The sequence below is a fragment of the Lathyrus oleraceus genome, chromosome 1 (genome assembly GCF_024323335.1).
Source record: "Lathyrus oleraceus cultivar Zhongwan6 chromosome 1, CAAS_Psat_ZW6_1.0, whole genome shotgun sequence".
Classification (NCBI taxonomy): domain Eukaryota; kingdom Viridiplantae; phylum Streptophyta; class Magnoliopsida; order Fabales; family Fabaceae; genus Lathyrus; species Lathyrus oleraceus.
The window spans coordinates 199,831,966-199,848,660 of record NC_066579.1 but is presented as its reverse complement, the minus strand read 5'-3'; the positions used below and the strand labels follow the sequence as shown (position 1 = coordinate 199,848,660).

Here is a 16,695-nt window from a genome sequence, read left to right as displayed (position 1 = left end):
AAATATCTTTGCATCCGAATTCATCAAAGCGATATTGTGGTCAGTAACAATCACTTTAGGCATCTCATCTTGGTCCTTCAACATTGTTTGACACATCAGTAAGGTCGAAGTAACATTCTCCTTTTTCTCGCTCTCTAGAAATGCAAACCCGACATAATAGGTATTCTTAGTTGAGTTAACACCAACCATCTCCAATAATGGGAATCTATACGTGTTGGTCTTGTACGTTGAATCAAGTATAAGCACGGTAGAAAACGTGTTGAACAAATTTATGGAATCAAGATGAGTCCAAAATATATCTCTAATGGTAACTTCATCCTCGCACGTTCAGTACCTAGATACATAACGGTCATCATCCAACAGTTTTAATAGTTGTTGCATTTCCATTCTATCCCCCATAAGCAACTTGTTTGTTTGGTATCGTATATTATACATTTGCTTGATATTTGAGATATTTTCGGGTCTTTTACGTTTCAAAGTTACAAGTATATTTTTCGGTTGAATCAAATTCAAAGTCATATCAGCAACACATTCCTTCTGTTTCGGCATGAGTCGACACACAATTGGATAGTCGGCTAACTTTTCACACAAATCATGGTTATGCAAATCACATATCACATTAAGTCTCCAGTTATTATTTGCCAACCTATAACCACACATCTTAAAGGGACACTCACATTTGCTTGAATTAGTGTTGTTTCGTTTAAAATTCCGGAGAGGAGGTATATTTTCAAGCATCTTTCGCACGTCATTGTCACAAAAGTACATCTTCTATTCGAACCATTATCAGGCATTCTGATAACCACACCAAATCCTAGTTTGGAGGTCTCATACGAACCCATTGAAGCATTTGATCACAACATTCAAACTCTGACTCATTTTTAATTGGTTGACAACATATATTGCCTTAACAACAACACCTTGGACATTCAGAGACACAACTTATTGTGGAAAACATCGGGGTTCACCATATCTAATGAAAAAATTATCACAAAAAAGTAAATAAGCGCTACTACTATAAACAAAGCTGAAAAATGAACACATACTGATACGAAAATACATTTCCGAAAAAGTTCCGAAAATACATTTCCAAAAAATTGCTAGTGTTTTTAGACAAAAACAAGATTAATGTGTGCAATGAGTCTTAAAATAAATGATCTCTACCTGGAAATTCAACTTCTTTTTCTCCCTTTAATGTGATGAACCATAAGTTTGGAGATTTGGAGTGAAAATAAGGATTGAGAATGAAAGGATTTTTTGTGAGGGTTTGTAATGAAAAACAAGTATAGCTCTATGATTATGCAGCACTATCTTTATCAAATTATTACATAGATGTATCTCCGAAAAAATCTGACATGCAAAGGTGAGAGTAATTTTCAAAATCCCGCCCCAAACTTTCGAAGATGAATCTCCGAAATTTCCACTAGACTGATCAATTATGAATATATTTCTAAAAAATTCCAAAGATGCATCTCCGGTATTAAAAAGAACAACGTATAGAGCATCACACAAAAGTGTCTATGTTAAGTGTGTATTGGATGCATTCGAATATACTTTCTCCAAAAATTGGAGGGCAATTTAGTATTTTCGCATGATGATAACATTAAAAAATTCCCAAAAAAATTGCATGTGAAACGGACATGTCTGATAGGCCCGACCTATTTTGCCACGTGTAAGCCTGGTAGGGTCACACTCTAGATTCAAAAGAGAATTTAGAGCTAAGGAAAGAGGGGAAAAAACTAATTCCTTCTTTCATGATTTTATAGCAATAGGCAATAATAGAGAATTTTGAGCGAAAGGAAAGGACAGAGAAAAACTAATGCCTATTTTGTTCAATAATTATCTAATAAACATAACTACTACCTAATCAAAAACTGTTTCCTAATAATAATAATAACTGCTGCCTAATTGATTCAATTGATTCAGACCATTCACTTTTGAACCTCTCAGCTGCTTCTCACTTTTTACAAATAAAAGGTCTAATAGATTACTTGAGAGATCAAATTATCAATATCACTTAAGCAACATCAGCTACAAATATGCTACCCGAATCACACCATCCACCCAAAACATCTTTGTTGGAGCACTGCAAAGTATAATATAGTAATATTAGACACAAGTACACAAGTTTGAGTCAACAAATGTCAAAATTAAGTAAACAAAAATTTCCAGAAAAAGAACATAGAATTCTGCCAAGGTTATTTATGCGCCGGGTCAAATCGCAGATGTGAATGATACAATGTTGTGCCTATGTTTGACAGTATTTAACAATGACCAAAGAAGTATAATCCTTGAGGAATCATAAATTTGAAAGTTTAACTAAAGAGTGGCTGAATAAGACACTCTTTGCGGAGAGCAATGATTTGGAAATATTGTCTACTAGGCTACTACAGACACATAGTCTAAGAAACTGAACAAAATTACAGAAAGATAAAAAAAAAAAACTTAGTAATGTAAATTTCATCATTAGCATGGAAAATATAGTAAAGCAAAGCAGGGAGATTAGTATGTATAATAGATGCCAGAGCCACGGTTAGATCAGTTGGATATTATAAAAGTCAACAACAGAGTACAAACAGACCCAAAATATGCAAATCAAACAAACATAAAAAGGATTATCAAAAGGATGAGAAAAATGAGACAACACTTTTATAGAGCAACAAACCCAAATCTATATATATCTGAAATCTATATATGAGCTTTTTTAAATGCATTACCTTGCTAAAGCCAAGCCAGTTCGAGTCTCCTCTAAACGTAAATAATTTGTTGTGTTCTTTCCATTGGCCGCAAAATACCTGAATTGGTTACAACAAATTATATAAGCATTATAATGTTAGATATGGTAAGGTGTATAGCAGAAAACGTGGGAGGAGAGGTGGAGAGAATATTCCCTAATTCCTACAGCTAGCTAATTCTGTTAGAGTGCACATGGGATCTGCCAGCTGGCAGATAGGAGAGAGAAATCAGATCTCTCAATATATGCAGAGAGAATGTTCTCATGTCAGGAGGCTTGATTTGGATAAATTCCTACCTAGGAGAGCCAAGGCCTCTCGAAGAGCCTCTTCCATTTTCCATTTCTCTAGCTTTCTTCTTTATTTTTCTTGCTGAATCCTGTAATGAGCTAGATCCCATATGAACTCTAGCTCCTTTTATAGTAATACAGACATCTTTTCAGCATCATTATTACTGTTTTATTACTATTTCTGCTAGATTACTAGAGTGATCCTATCATTTTGGTATCTAGAGCCTTGGTTTCGTTTACCTTGTGTATGGTAATTACGAGAAGCATCATGGAAAAACGTGTAGAATTGATTGAGCAGTGGATGGGTAACATGGAAGCATCCATGGAACAGATTCGTCAGCTAGTATTAGATCAACAAGCGAGACCACAAATCACGGTTGATCAAATACGACAGATCGTGCAGGAGAGACGACCACGACGTCACCGGCGTAATGGAGACGGGGATGGAGACGATGACGAGGGTAGCGATCTTAGTTCAGCGTCAATAAGATCGAGACCACGACACCGTCACGGGAACGACGATAGGAGAGGAGGAATCTTTGGAGGGAGAAGACGATTGGAGATTCCGGTGTTTAAAGGAGAAGACGCGTATGGGTGGTTGGTGCGAGTTGAGCGATATTTTCGCATTTACGAAATTCGTACACAAGAGAAGGTGGACGCTGTGGTTTTGGCGATGGAAGATCGAGCTCTAAACTGGTTTCAATGGTGGGAAGAGAAGGTGGACGCTGTGATTCGTAGGTTTCAACCGGGGTTGCTGAATAATCCATTAGGACCCTTGTTGAGCCACAAACAGAAGACGACGGTGAAGGAATACAGGGATAAGTTTGAATTATTGGTAGCTCCTTTAAGAAGAGAAGAAAGAGGGATGTTGGACTCCATTTTCTTAAATGGTTTGAAAGAAGAATCCAGGCTGAATTGAAGTTATATGATAGTCAGGATTTGGCAGAGATAATGGATCGAGCATTGTTGATTGAAGAAAAGAATGAGGTGGCAGGAAGAAGGAGTACTGGCTGGAAAGATAGAGGGGGGACTTATAAGTTCAAAGATCCTGGAGATATGAGTAACCCTAAGAAGGAGAGTGAAAGAGGGGAACAGGATACCATGACAGAACTAGGGGAAGAAGATTAGATCCCGCAGAGCTGGAAGAGAGGAGTAAAAAGGGGTTATGTTTCAAATGTGGAGATAAGTGGAACAGGGACCATACTTGCAAATTCAAGAATATGGTCTTGAAACTTTGTGAAGAAAGTAGTGGGGGGGAAGCTGAAGAAGCAGAACCAGACAAGGAATCAGAAAGTGAGGAGGCAGAGAAAGAAGAATTGAAAACTTTGCAATTGTCTTTGCAAAGTAAGGAGGGATTTACTTCAAACAAATCATTTAAGGTTTGGGTGACTGTGAATGAAAAGAGGGGGCTGACTTTGATTGATTCAGGAGCAACAAGTAACTTTATTGATTCTAAGTTGGTGTCAACCTTAGGGTTGGATGTGAGTGAAACTCCAGTTTATGTGATTGAAGTAGGAAATGGTGAAAAAGTAAGAAATCAAGGGGTCTGTGCAGGGTTGAAATTCCAGCTGCAAGACATTGAATTTCAACAACATTTCTTTTTGATGGATTTAGGTGGGACTGACATGGTACTAGGTATGGATTGGCTGGCCAGTTTAGGAGACATTGAAGCAAATTTTGGTGAATTGTGTCTGAAATGGGAGAAAGGAGATCAGAGGTACAGCATACAAGGTGACCCTGCCTTGTGTACTAGACAAGCTTCATGGAAAGCTATGTTAAAAGCTCTGACAGATGATGGAGTAGGGTTCTACCTGCACTCAAGTGAAACCACACCAGATGATGTCACAGCTAAACTGGTGGAATGGGAAGAGCTACTCAAACAATTTGAGGATGTGTTTAATTTACCAACAGGATTACCACCCCCCAGAGAACAGGATCATGCTATACCCCTCAAATTAGGTGCTGATATTCCTAACATCAGACCTTATAGATATCCCTTTTACCAAAAGAATGAGATAGAGAAGATTGTGAAGGAAATGTTGCAGGCAGGGATCATAAGACATAGTACCAGCCCTTTTTCAAGCCCAGTTTTATTGGTCAAGAAAAAAGATGGAGGCTGGAGATTTTGCACTGATTACAGGGCCTTAAACAAGGTCACCATACCAAATAAATTTCCTATACCAGTGATTGAAGAGTTATTGGATGAGTTAGGAGGGACAGTGATATTTTCTAAACTAGATTTAAAATCTGGTTACCACCAAATCAGGATGAGGGAAGATGATGTAGCCAAGACAGCTTTCAGGACTCATGAGGGTCACTATGAGTATTTGGTTATGCCTTTTGGACTAACCAATGCTCCCTCAACTTTTCAAGCATTAATGAATGAAGTGTTGAGGCCTTATTTAAGAAAATTTTGCTTAGTTTTCTTTGATGACATACTGGTTTACAGTAAAGGGAGGGAGGAGCACAAGCAACATTTGACAGAAATTCTGAAAGTACTAAGAGACCACAAGTTGTTTGCAAATAAGAAGTGTTATTTTGCACAGGGGGAGGTTGAGTATCTTGGGCACATCATTTCTGGAAGAGGCGTAGCAGCTGATCCTAAGAAAATTGAGGACATGATGAAATGGCCCATTCCTAAAGAGCTAAAAGGGTTGAGAGGATTTCTGGGCATCACTGGATATTACAGGAAATTTGTGAAGAATTATGGGAAAATTGCTTGGCCTCTAACCCAATTACTCAAGAAGGATAGTTTTTTATGGAGTAGGGAGGCTCAAGAAGCTTTTGAGAAGCTTAAAGAAGCAATGACTACCATACCAGTACTAGCTATGCCAGACTTTGACAAGGAGTTTATCTTGGAAACTGATGCATCAGGTAAGGGGATAGGTGTTGTCTTGATGCAAGAAGGGAGGCCTATTTCATATATGAGTCAGACCTTGTCTGACAGAGCTCAGCAGAAGTCAGTTTATGAGAGGGAGCTCATGGCTATTGTAGTCTCAATTCAAAAGTGGAGACCCTATTTACTAGGGAGACATTTCAAAGTTCATACAGACCAGAAAAGTTTAAAGTTCCTCACTGAACAGAAAACAATGGGAGAAGAACAACAGAAGTGGATTTCAAAACTGTTAGGTTTTGATTTCGAAGTAAAATACAAGCCAAGAAAGGAGAACAATGCAGCTGATTCTTTGTCAAGACAGATGCAGTATGTGCACATCACTACTATTCAATGTGAGGCTTGGGAAGGTTTAGAGGAGGAAGTACAAAGTGATGATAGGTTGAAATTGGTGGTGCAAGCCTTATTAGCTGATCCTTGCAGCCAAGAGGGGTTCCAGCTTAAAGGAGGGAGACTGTATCATGAAGGCAGAATTGTAATTCCAAAAAATTCACCCAGAATTTCTTGGATTCTGCATGAGTTTCATGACACAGCTGTTGGAGGGCATTCAGGGTACCTCAGAACTTACAAAAAAAATTGTTGGTGTGGTGTATTGGGAGGGGATGAGAAAAAGAATACAAGAGTATGTCAAGGCTTGTGAAGTTTGCCAAAGAAACAAGTATCAAACTTTGAGTCCAGGAGGGTTATTACAACCTCTACCTATACCAACACAAACATGGAGTGACATTTCCATGGATTTCATAGGAGGGTTGCCCAAGGTCCAAGGAGTGGACACTGTGATGGTGGTAGTAGATAGGTTGACAAAGTATGCTCACTTTCTCCCTGTAAGTCATCCATACACTGCTAAAAACATTGTTGAACTGTTCATTCAGGAGATAGTAAGGCTGCATGGGTTCCCTAGTTCTATAGTGTCTGACAGGGACAAGGTGTTTCTAAGCAATTTCTGGTCTGAGTTGTTTAAACAAGCAGATACTAGATTAAAATACAGCAGTGCTTACCATCCTCAGTCTGATGGGCAAACTGAGGTGGTCAATAGGTGTTTAGAAACCTATTTAAGGTGTGTGACTGGACTCAAACCAAAACAATGGCCTAAATGGCTGGCCTGGGCAGAATATTGGTATAATACAAATTACCACGCATCCTTGAAAGCCACACCTTTTGAGGCCTTATATGGGAGGACTCCACCAGTGTTAGTAAGGGGAGATGCCCAAGTTTCAGCAGTAGATGAGGTAAATAAGTTGACAGCTGAAAGAAATGTTATGATCAGAGAGTTGCAGGAACAGTTGCTAAAAGCTCAAGATGTCATGAGAAATCAGGCAAATAAGCACAGAAGAGAGGTGGAGTATGAGGTAGGAGATATGGTGTTTTTGAAAATTCAGTCCTATAAGTTAAAGAAACTGGCCAAAAGAGTCAACCAGAAGTTAAGCCCCAGATTCTATGGTCCTTATGAAATTCTACAAAAACTGGGAGCAGTAGCTTACAAGCTGAAACTGCCAGAGGACACAAGGGTGCACCCAGTTTTTCATGTCTCATTACTGAAGAAGGCAGTGGCACCTAATGTGGAACCCCAACCATTACCCTCTTGTATGAATGAAGAGTGGCACCTAGAACCAGTGCCTGAGGAAGTTAGGGAGACCAGGAGAAATGAAAGTGGAGAGTTTGAAGTGCTGATCAAGTGGAAGCAGTTACCAGAGTTTGAAAATTCATGGGAACTGGTAGAAAAAATGAAACAGGAGTTTCCAGAATTTATCCTTGAGGACAAGGATAATATTGAAGGAGGGGGTATTGTTAGATATGGTAAGGTGTATAGCAGAAAACGTGGGAGGAGAGGTGGAGAGAATATTCCCTAATTCCTACAGCTAGCTAATTCTGTTAGAGCGCACATGGGAGTGCACATGGGATCTGCCATAGGTACGGGTACTGGTACGGAGTACGATATTATATAAGCATTATAAGCAGCGTTGCATAGGTACGGGTACTGGTACGGAGTACGATATTTTTAGAAAAACTAAGGTACGGGTACGTTAGTATAATTTTTTTAAATACAATTATAAAAATAACAAAAGTGTTATATTATTTAAATAACAACAAAAGATTAAAATTACAAAATAATTTGCTTAAAAAAAATTAATATTTGCGCAATAACATAAATAAATTACACTTAAAAAGTATTCATAAATCATGATATCATTAAAAAGAACGGCTTCTAGTTCAGATTTATCGAGAGAAAGACTAACAATTTCAAAAATATCAACTACATCAAATAGATCTCATTCAGCTCCACCAATATCCCACATTTTTGTTACTCCAACATTATAAACCTTAATATGAGAAGACAGATATTTGTATGAACAAAAACTAAATCCTCGATCCTCTTTTAATTGAGCCTATTCCTTTTCAATGAGTGAATAAATTTAATTGTGCTCCAATTTCTCTCCAAAGAAGAAGATGAAGAAATTGGTTGTGAAAGAACTTTTTTATTTCTAAATAGAATAATTAACTTAACTTTTACTTAGGAAAAAAAATCCAAATCATACCATCCGAAAAAAATTAAAAAAATTTGGGTACGTGGTACTAAATATGTACCGATTGGTGTACCAACTTTAAAAAAATAAAAAAAATTGGTACGGCTTCGATGCGTACCGTACGAGTACCGGTACCCGGTACTGGTACTTTATCTAAAATGGAGTACCCGTGCTTCAGAGATTATAAGTATCTAAATGAAAATGAATCTAAAATATGATCTTAAAAGGATTTTGCTATGGAAAATGCATTTATTACCCATCTATCTTCATTTCTTCGATTTTTTTTATATTACTAGTTTACATCTTTAAACTCCTAACACGTGCACTGTATATTTCCACAAACCAGTGTTATCGATGGCGGAAAATCCGCAATATCGGCCAATATTTACTATTGCGGCGAGCCCAAAACCACCATTGTATATCAGCCATAGCGCCGCAATTGCAGATATTTGATAACACTGCTACAAACCCACTCAAATTTGAACTTGGTAGTTATACATTTGTCATTAAATTGTTTTACAAAAGAATTACCTCATAATCCACTCCTTGAATATACATATAGTCAGGATCAACTGATGAGAAAGCTAGCCCTGTTATCTGCAGCATTTATGAACACATAGCCAATTCATTTGTAAATAGAAGCAACAGTAAACATTGAAAAAAAGATTAGCTAATTGAAGAGAGGAAATAAACTTAAGCATAGATAGGTTAACTGTAAGTAAGTTTTATCATTTTTTTGTAATCCATGACATGTTTCCTAGTTTATTTAGATTGATTGTGTAGAAAGATCAAGGATGAGGGCATTATTAAAAGTTAAAATTTACCTCAAATTTTGAACAATGCACCCATCTAGACAATGATGACCATCTATATGAAGTAATTTATGAAGCATAGTTAGGAAAAAGGAAAAGTAAAAGTAAAAGTAAAATGAAAAACAATTGAGAAAATTTAGGAATCTTATCATAAAAATAAATATATATTTAGGAGCAAAGTCATGGGTGTACACTATTTTATATAGGATGAATTTGTACACAGATTCGTACAGAAAAATGACAAGTCATGATAGCTTAACCATTTTTTGATGTGTACACTATGTTATTCATGAAACGATGACGGCAGCTAACCTGCGGGGATCATAAATAGTCACAGTACGATCAACCCCACCAACGGCAATATTACCGGTGGAAGAACTGCAGACAGAATATAATGTATCGCCTGGGGTACCATTAATCCGATGTACACAACCACCATTTTCTTTCATTCTCAAGTCCCATATAGTCAGCTGCAATTGAAAAACAGATGAAGAAAACACAACAAAATTCATTATAACCCATGAAGTACAAATGTTGAAACAGATACTTCACACAACACAAGTACAGACATTTTTCATAAGTTAAAAATAGAACAAAAATGAAAAATAACAAAAACCTGATTTTAGAAAATTATAGGACATCGACACAATATGTACACACGAAGGACGCAAATGAAAGTTATAGCTATACAACTAAAAAGAATTACCTGGCTTCCTTCAGTAATAGCTAACAGAGAACTTTGATCTCCATTAACAACATTTTGCATGAAGTTTATTGAAGTAGGGTTCCAGAGTCTGCAACATGACAATTTAACCAAGAGGATAGAGAGTAATACTTACATAAAAAATGAAAACAGATAAAGAATTTGTCAGACATTATTACTTCTGCTTTTGGTGCATAGATTCAAGTCAACTAAAAATTAAAGAATAATTTATCTCCTGGGAAAGTCAAAAGAAAGACACAGGAATAAGAATTCAAAAAATTTATATTGTGTGCACAGAAAGCAAACCAGAGGTCATCAAGAAGAGTAAAAGGGAATCTCTTTCAGACCTTTCAATGTATAAAATTCCCATCAAATCAAAGAAAAATTAGTAAACATGGAAGCTCAGTGCATAAGTTTCCCATCAGGTAGGACCTTGGGAGGGTAGATATATGGTAGAGACAAAGAAATAAAATTGCTTACGGTCGTAATGTGCGAACGTGCATGTCCTGGTCAAAAATATCAACAGTTTTGCAAAAGCTACGAGCAACAGCTGCCTGGGTAAAGGAACCACTCGACACAATTAGGGAAAACCCATATGTAGGTATGAAAGCACTAATTCTCATTGTCTTGAGCAAGCATGTCAAACTGAAGCCACAGCTTCTATGGTTGTTTTATTGATTTTCTTATGATGGTAAAGACCAAAAGCTAAAAAATAAGATTTACACCTATGCTTGTATTGAAGTATCACCAATGAATTATTAGAGAGAGAGGAGTGAGTGTTCTCCTAAATGTATCCCATCACTATTAATTTTTTTAATTTTTTCAAACATTTATTTGTCTTTATCTTATTTTAAATGGGGCCCTCCATTTGAGAAATGCAAGATCACTAATCCGAGAGGGAATGTGTAGAAAAACTTGACATTAATATAAATATTATATGGTTAATTATAATTTAATAATATCTATGTACCCAAAAAAAAATTATTAATATTTTAGTGAACTGTTTGTATTTAAATTAAATGCTAAAAAATATATTAAAAAAAAGAATGAAATGTAAAAGGAGGTTAGGAAAAGAAGAGAGCGGTGGAATGGGGAGATTAAAGGGAAGAGGGAGGAGGAGGAGGATTGGGATAGGGCTTGTATTCCTACGTTAAATTTGTGATTATTTTGGTAAAAGGGTAGTACCGTACACATATACAAAAGAAAAGAAGAGAAGCTTCCATTTGGCCAAAAAGAGAAAAGGACAAAGTAAAAACAAGAACCGACATAACCGGTTTTTAGCATGGTGCAAAACGGCCACAAGCAGGTGGTACAAAATCATTCAAAATAGACATAACAAACCGTTTTTCACATGCTTTGCTCGCTTACACAGTTGTATAGAACTACCCTTTCTCTTACCAAAATCATCAAATTAACGTACGAATACGAGCCCTACCACAATCCTCCGCCTCCTCCCTCTTCCCTCCAATCTCCCCATTCCATCTGCCTCTATTCTTTTTTATTTTTTAGCATTTAATTTAAATACAAACAATTCACTAAAACATTAACAATTTTTCTTTGGGTACACAGATAGATATTAGCAAATTATATCTAACCTTATAATATTTAAATTAATGTCTAATTTTTTCTAAATATTCCCTCTCAAATTAGTGACTCAGCATTTCTCAAATGGAATGCTCCATTTAAAATAAGATAAAAACAAAAAAAAATGTTCGGAAAACTTATTACAATTAATAGTGATGGAATACATTTAGTTGCAGAACATTCACTCCTCTCGCTTTAATAATAACTAAGTCCAGCATGTCCCGAAAAAATCTTGGATCTTTTTAACATGAAAAATAAATGCATAGAACAGCCAATAATGGTACTAAAAAAGCTCACCATAGACATTTGATTTGGGCTAAAGCAGAGTCCTGCCCAACTTCCTTCCCCAACACCATTATCAGACGGCAATGCTGAATAGGTAAGTCTGTCAATATCTACAAATTTGTCGAAATGCATCGACCTGAACTTAGTTAGTGATAGTACATTAGAATTTGGGTTGTAAGGTGAAGACTATCTACTACTTATAAACAAATTTTCAAGCTTTATCTCATTCTATATGCGGCCCTTAAGACACCCCTCTCACATAAACAAATTTTCAAGCTTTATCTCTTTCAATGTGCGACCCTTAAGATACCCCTCTCACGCACTAAGGACTGAACATTTCAAGTGTGACCCAGGTTGTTCGATTGCAGTGACCTAATTGCAGGTGGGTTAACAAATCTGGGATAAACGCTGATACCATATTATAACTCAACAATTATAAAACCGGCCTGTAAGGTAACAACTACTCATCATGTAAATACATTTTCACGCCTTATCTCGTCCAATTGAGACTCTCAACATAGCATTTAATGGTAGATTTAAAATCTTGGAAGGAAAAAGCTATGATTAAGATTAATTTCACAAAATATATCTGGCCAAGTGCTACAGATATGATATGATATCAGACATGAACATGTGGTGAGCTGGGAGATATGTTATTGTACTAAAAAGTAAAGGGATTCGGGGGGTTGGAAAATTGATTTACAAGAATATAATGTTTGCAAGTTAGCAAGACTTGTGGCAACCCAAGCTTGTCAATATAGTCGGTGGATATCTGATTGTTACATATTGTCGAAAACTAGGCCTAGATAGTTTGGGCGTGTAGAGAAAAGACATATGAAATATGTAGTAAGGAGAGTAGATCAGATGATGGATAGTCAATTCTTTAGAGGTAGAAGATCTAGAAAAATTATAAGTAAAACTGTTAAGATATTGAGATTACTGAGTTGGATATAAGTATGGTTTTTTATAGAACATTATACTCCCTTTGTCTCTTAAAAGTGTCTCATTTTTACTTTTTCTTTGTTTTAAAACAATTGTCCCTTTACGATACAAGTGCAACATTTACTATTTTTTTCACTATTATACCCTTATTTATTAACTTTCATTTTATTCAACTACTTTACTAATTACAATTAATAAGGATATTCTAGTAAAGCGTACTAACTTTACCATTAAAACCAACACATCTAATTATTTTCTTAAAACTCACGCATAGTTCAAATAGAACAATTTTTATGAAACCGAGGGAATAGCATAGTTTAGTTTAATCCATGTAGTCTATCCCACTTTGTGGGATAAGACTTGGTTGTTGTTGTTGCAAACAACATTTGTGCTTACCTTAAAAATACACAATGGTTCTCAATTCTCATGTTAAATTTTTGGAGGTGTAGAAGATTCTTCTTTTATGTTGACTGTCCTACATCTTCATATATTTTAATGGAACTCTTTTTTGTTTCAAAACATAGAATTTTAGACAGATGAATGGCTGCTGCCACTTTGCCTCATCAAACGACCACTAGTGAATCAGATTACATTCTGGAAGATCATTGTGAATTTGCTTTCTGACTGAAGTTCATTTTCAACTGAATTCTATTTTCAAATAGGACATTTTTGTGTTTGTCTCTCTTGGTAGAAGAATCGGTAAAATAAATATAAACCTTAATTACACTTTTGGTCCCTGCAGTTTAAGCCATGTGCGTTTTCGGTCCCTCTAGTTTTTTTTGGAGCAAATTTAGTTTCTCTATTTTAAAAATTATTGAAACAGAGTCTTATCATCATTTATATTTCACATAAATCCTTTAAAGTCTTATGATTTATTACAATATTTGGGCCTATCCATAAATTGAAAAAGAATGCATATCTTCATGTAAAGATACTAAAATTGAATGCCACTACATTTTATTCTACAAAACAGATTTCAAGTAAAACTTAGTTAGAGCTATCTATAAATTGAGAAAAGTACCTTTACCAGACGCACCAAGTTTCGATACAATTAGATGACCGTATGAATCAACACTTCCCAACAGTAAGTAGCCAAGGCCTGAAAAGCATCACAAGTTAAAACATTAGAATAAACATTTTACTGTGAAGTGGCTAAGCAAAAAACCAAAAGAACATTCATGATGCAAAATTACATACTCTCTGCATCAGCGAGAACAATACTCTGAATTTCGGAACGGTGAGGACAGCGATTGACTAGCGAAGGGTTAATAATCTACAAATAACAAGGATATCCAAACTTACAAGATTAACAAATAACTGGAAAAAGAGAAATAAGAAACCAAACACTAAAATTCTGATGTATCGTTTAGCATAATAAACAGAGAATATATTTGCTTTACAAGACAATATACCTTAGTGTGCACAGGTATTAAGAGGCTTTCTTTTCCTTTGGTAACTGAGGTTTGTCCCAGAACGATCTAGAGAGTAAATGTATATCATAGTTAGTAAACAGAAATCATCATTGGTACAACAAAAAGTGTTCAAAATAAACCAGCAAAGTAATGTTTTTTTGTGTCGTAAGTCAAAAGAAGTGATCACATGACAAACAATAAAGCAGTCGGTTCTTATGTGGATTCGGTAAGGGGAGAAGGCAAGGTCTTAGGTCAGCGGCAAAAACAGACCACGGTATGAAGATATTACTTTAGAAGGAACAATAAAAAGATTTAGGAATGAGAAACTCTAAGATCCCTATTATTCCTCTCGTATTAGTCTACGCTTCAAATGTCCAGTAATGAGCATGGGGACGTGTTGTGAATCACATATCGTTAGAGATATAATTTATGTCGTGTTTATATGACTTGCAACAATCTTCATTTTAGAAGTCGGTTATGTGGATTGAGTTAGACTCTCAACAATAATTCTAAGATGGTATCAGAGTCTAGTTCGGATCCAAGGACATACTTATCGAGTTTTGGCTTATCATAGATCTTTTATTAGGTCAAAATCTTTGCAATTGCGCACATACTCTAGATATCTACCTCTAAAGATATGGCATGTGGGTACTATTGCAAGGAAATGAACCGGAAATTCCTATCAATAAACAACAAAACTTGTTCTATAGCAATATTCGTCAATCTAAGTCCCTAGTAGTAGTAGTACACAATCTGCACAAACCCATGTGGATTCATTTCAAACACTTACTATCTCCAAACAATTTTCCAACTCGAAATTTCCATAATTTCAATACAAATTTCACAACTTCTTAATGAATGTAAAACAACAGTTACTTATACAACAAATCATACATACAAGATTGAACAACGTGATACTATAAACGGGTTATGAAAGTGGAAATGAAAAGAGAGTTACTTAAGAGTAAACCTGGAGTTTATAAATGTGAGGACCAGAAGCAACGTAGAGAAAACAAGAATGTCTATTGCAGGTAACATGGAGAGCTAAGCGAGTGGGTTGAATGGTTCCGGGAGATGGATGGTTAATCAGAGTGGAAGGAATCACTGCTTTCTTCAGGCATTTTGCCTTCAACATCGCTCGTTTTGTTGATGCCGGGAAGGTGTTTGTATTTTTGTCTGTGTGACAATACTCCTAAGAGAAAAAGGGTCCACGGTTAAGTAAACCTCGATTCGAAAAGAGTTATTGCCACGAGATGTAAAATTTATCCAACTTATATTTTTTAATATTTATTTTTACAAAATACGATTTAAATTAATTTAACTGTTTAATTATCTTATATTATATTAATAATTTATATTATATTCATAATACAAATTTCAAATAATGTAAAACAAAATTGTTGTAGGTATATGTTTCAATATATATATATATATATATATATATATATAATTTAAACATATTTTCTATCTTTATATTTTAAATCTTTAACAATTATAATCATCCCATTTAAATTTAACTTTTTAGGCTATCCTATTTAACTTAATATTGAGGTGGCATTTTCATATTTAATAAGTGAGGAGCCATCAATTTTCATAATCTTCACTTTTGTGGTAAATATGTAAGTTCATTAATGACATGGATCAATGAACCAAATCTATCACACCCTTCTGAAAATAGTCTCTTATAAAATAATATTTTGTTTCTATGGGATTGGTTCTAGAATGTTGAATAGGATTCTTTGTCAAACAAATAGCAATAGTATTATCACAAAAGTTTGGAATATTACTTTCACTTATCTGATAGTCTTCCAACTGATATTTCATCAGGAGTAGTTGTGTGTAACAACTTGCAACTATGATGTATTCTCCTTCTACTGTAGATAAAACAATTGTAGTTTGTCATTTACTAGCCCGAGATATTAGGTTTTCACTTATGAATTGATAGTTTTCACTAGTGGATTTTCTTTGAATTCTATCCCTAGCATAGTCAGCATCACAGAATCCAACTAACTTATCATATTGGAATTTCTTATAAAATAGTCATATATTTGTTATTCCTTTCAAATATCTAAAGATCCTTTTAACAGCTATTAAGTGAATCTATCTAGGACCTGACTGAAATCGTACATACAAACAAACATTGAATATAATATCTAGTATATAAGTTGTTAAATAAAGAAGAGAGTCAATCATATCTCTATACAACTTCTGGAAGACCTTGGTGTTGCTTTCATCTTTGCTCATGTTGCAGGTTGGATGCATAGGAGTGCTCATAATCTTGCAATCATCAAGCTTGAACTTTTTCAAAAGCTCATTTGTATATTTAGTCTGATGAGCATATACTCCCTCTTCATATTGATTAATTTGAATTTCAAGGAAGAACTTCAACTCTCTCATCATACTTATTTCAAATTCAGCCTGCAATGTCTTAGAAAAAGTTCTTGGCAAAGAAAAATATTAGTTCAACCAAATATGATATCATCAACATACACTTGGACAATTAAGATATCATTCATA

At 35.3% G+C, this 16,695-nt stretch overlaps 1 protein-coding gene across 1 annotated transcript; it reads right to left on the bottom strand.

The window, feature by feature from the left end:
- Window positions 1–1,711: 1,711 nt before the first annotated feature.
- Window positions 1,712–15,423, bottom strand: LOC127127397 (uncharacterized). The gene is made up of 12 exons (XM_051056578.1): window positions 15,149–15,423; window positions 14,179–14,244; window positions 13,964–14,039; window positions 13,788–13,865; window positions 11,837–11,934; window positions 10,436–10,509; window positions 9,959–10,046; window positions 9,565–9,722; window positions 9,265–9,307; window positions 8,972–9,037; window positions 2,718–2,795; window positions 1,712–2,086 (listed from the first exon to the last, which is right to left on the bottom strand). Exons 1-12 carry the CDS (start codon window positions 15,311–15,313, stop codon window positions 2,018–2,020), a joined length of 1,059 nt encoding a protein of 352 aa, XP_050912535.1. The 5' UTR covers window positions 15,314–15,423; the 3' UTR covers window positions 1,712–2,017.
- Window positions 15,424–16,695: the final 1,272 nt, after the last annotated feature.

Bases quoted from the DNA above. Each gene is read 5' to 3' on its own strand.
- LOC127127397 (XM_051056578.1), bottom strand. From the start codon at position 15,313: ATGTTGAAGGCAAAATGCCTGAAGAAAGCAGTGATTCCTTCCACTCTG. The intron at 14,245-15,148 runs GTTTACTCTTAA...TTTACTCTCTAG, and splicing joins CTCACATTTATAAACTCCAG to ATCGTTCTGGGACAAACCTC. The intron at 9,038-9,264 runs GTAAATTTTAAC...TAAATGCTGCAG, and splicing joins TGCATTGTTCAAAATTTGAG to ATAACAGGGCTAGCTTTCTC.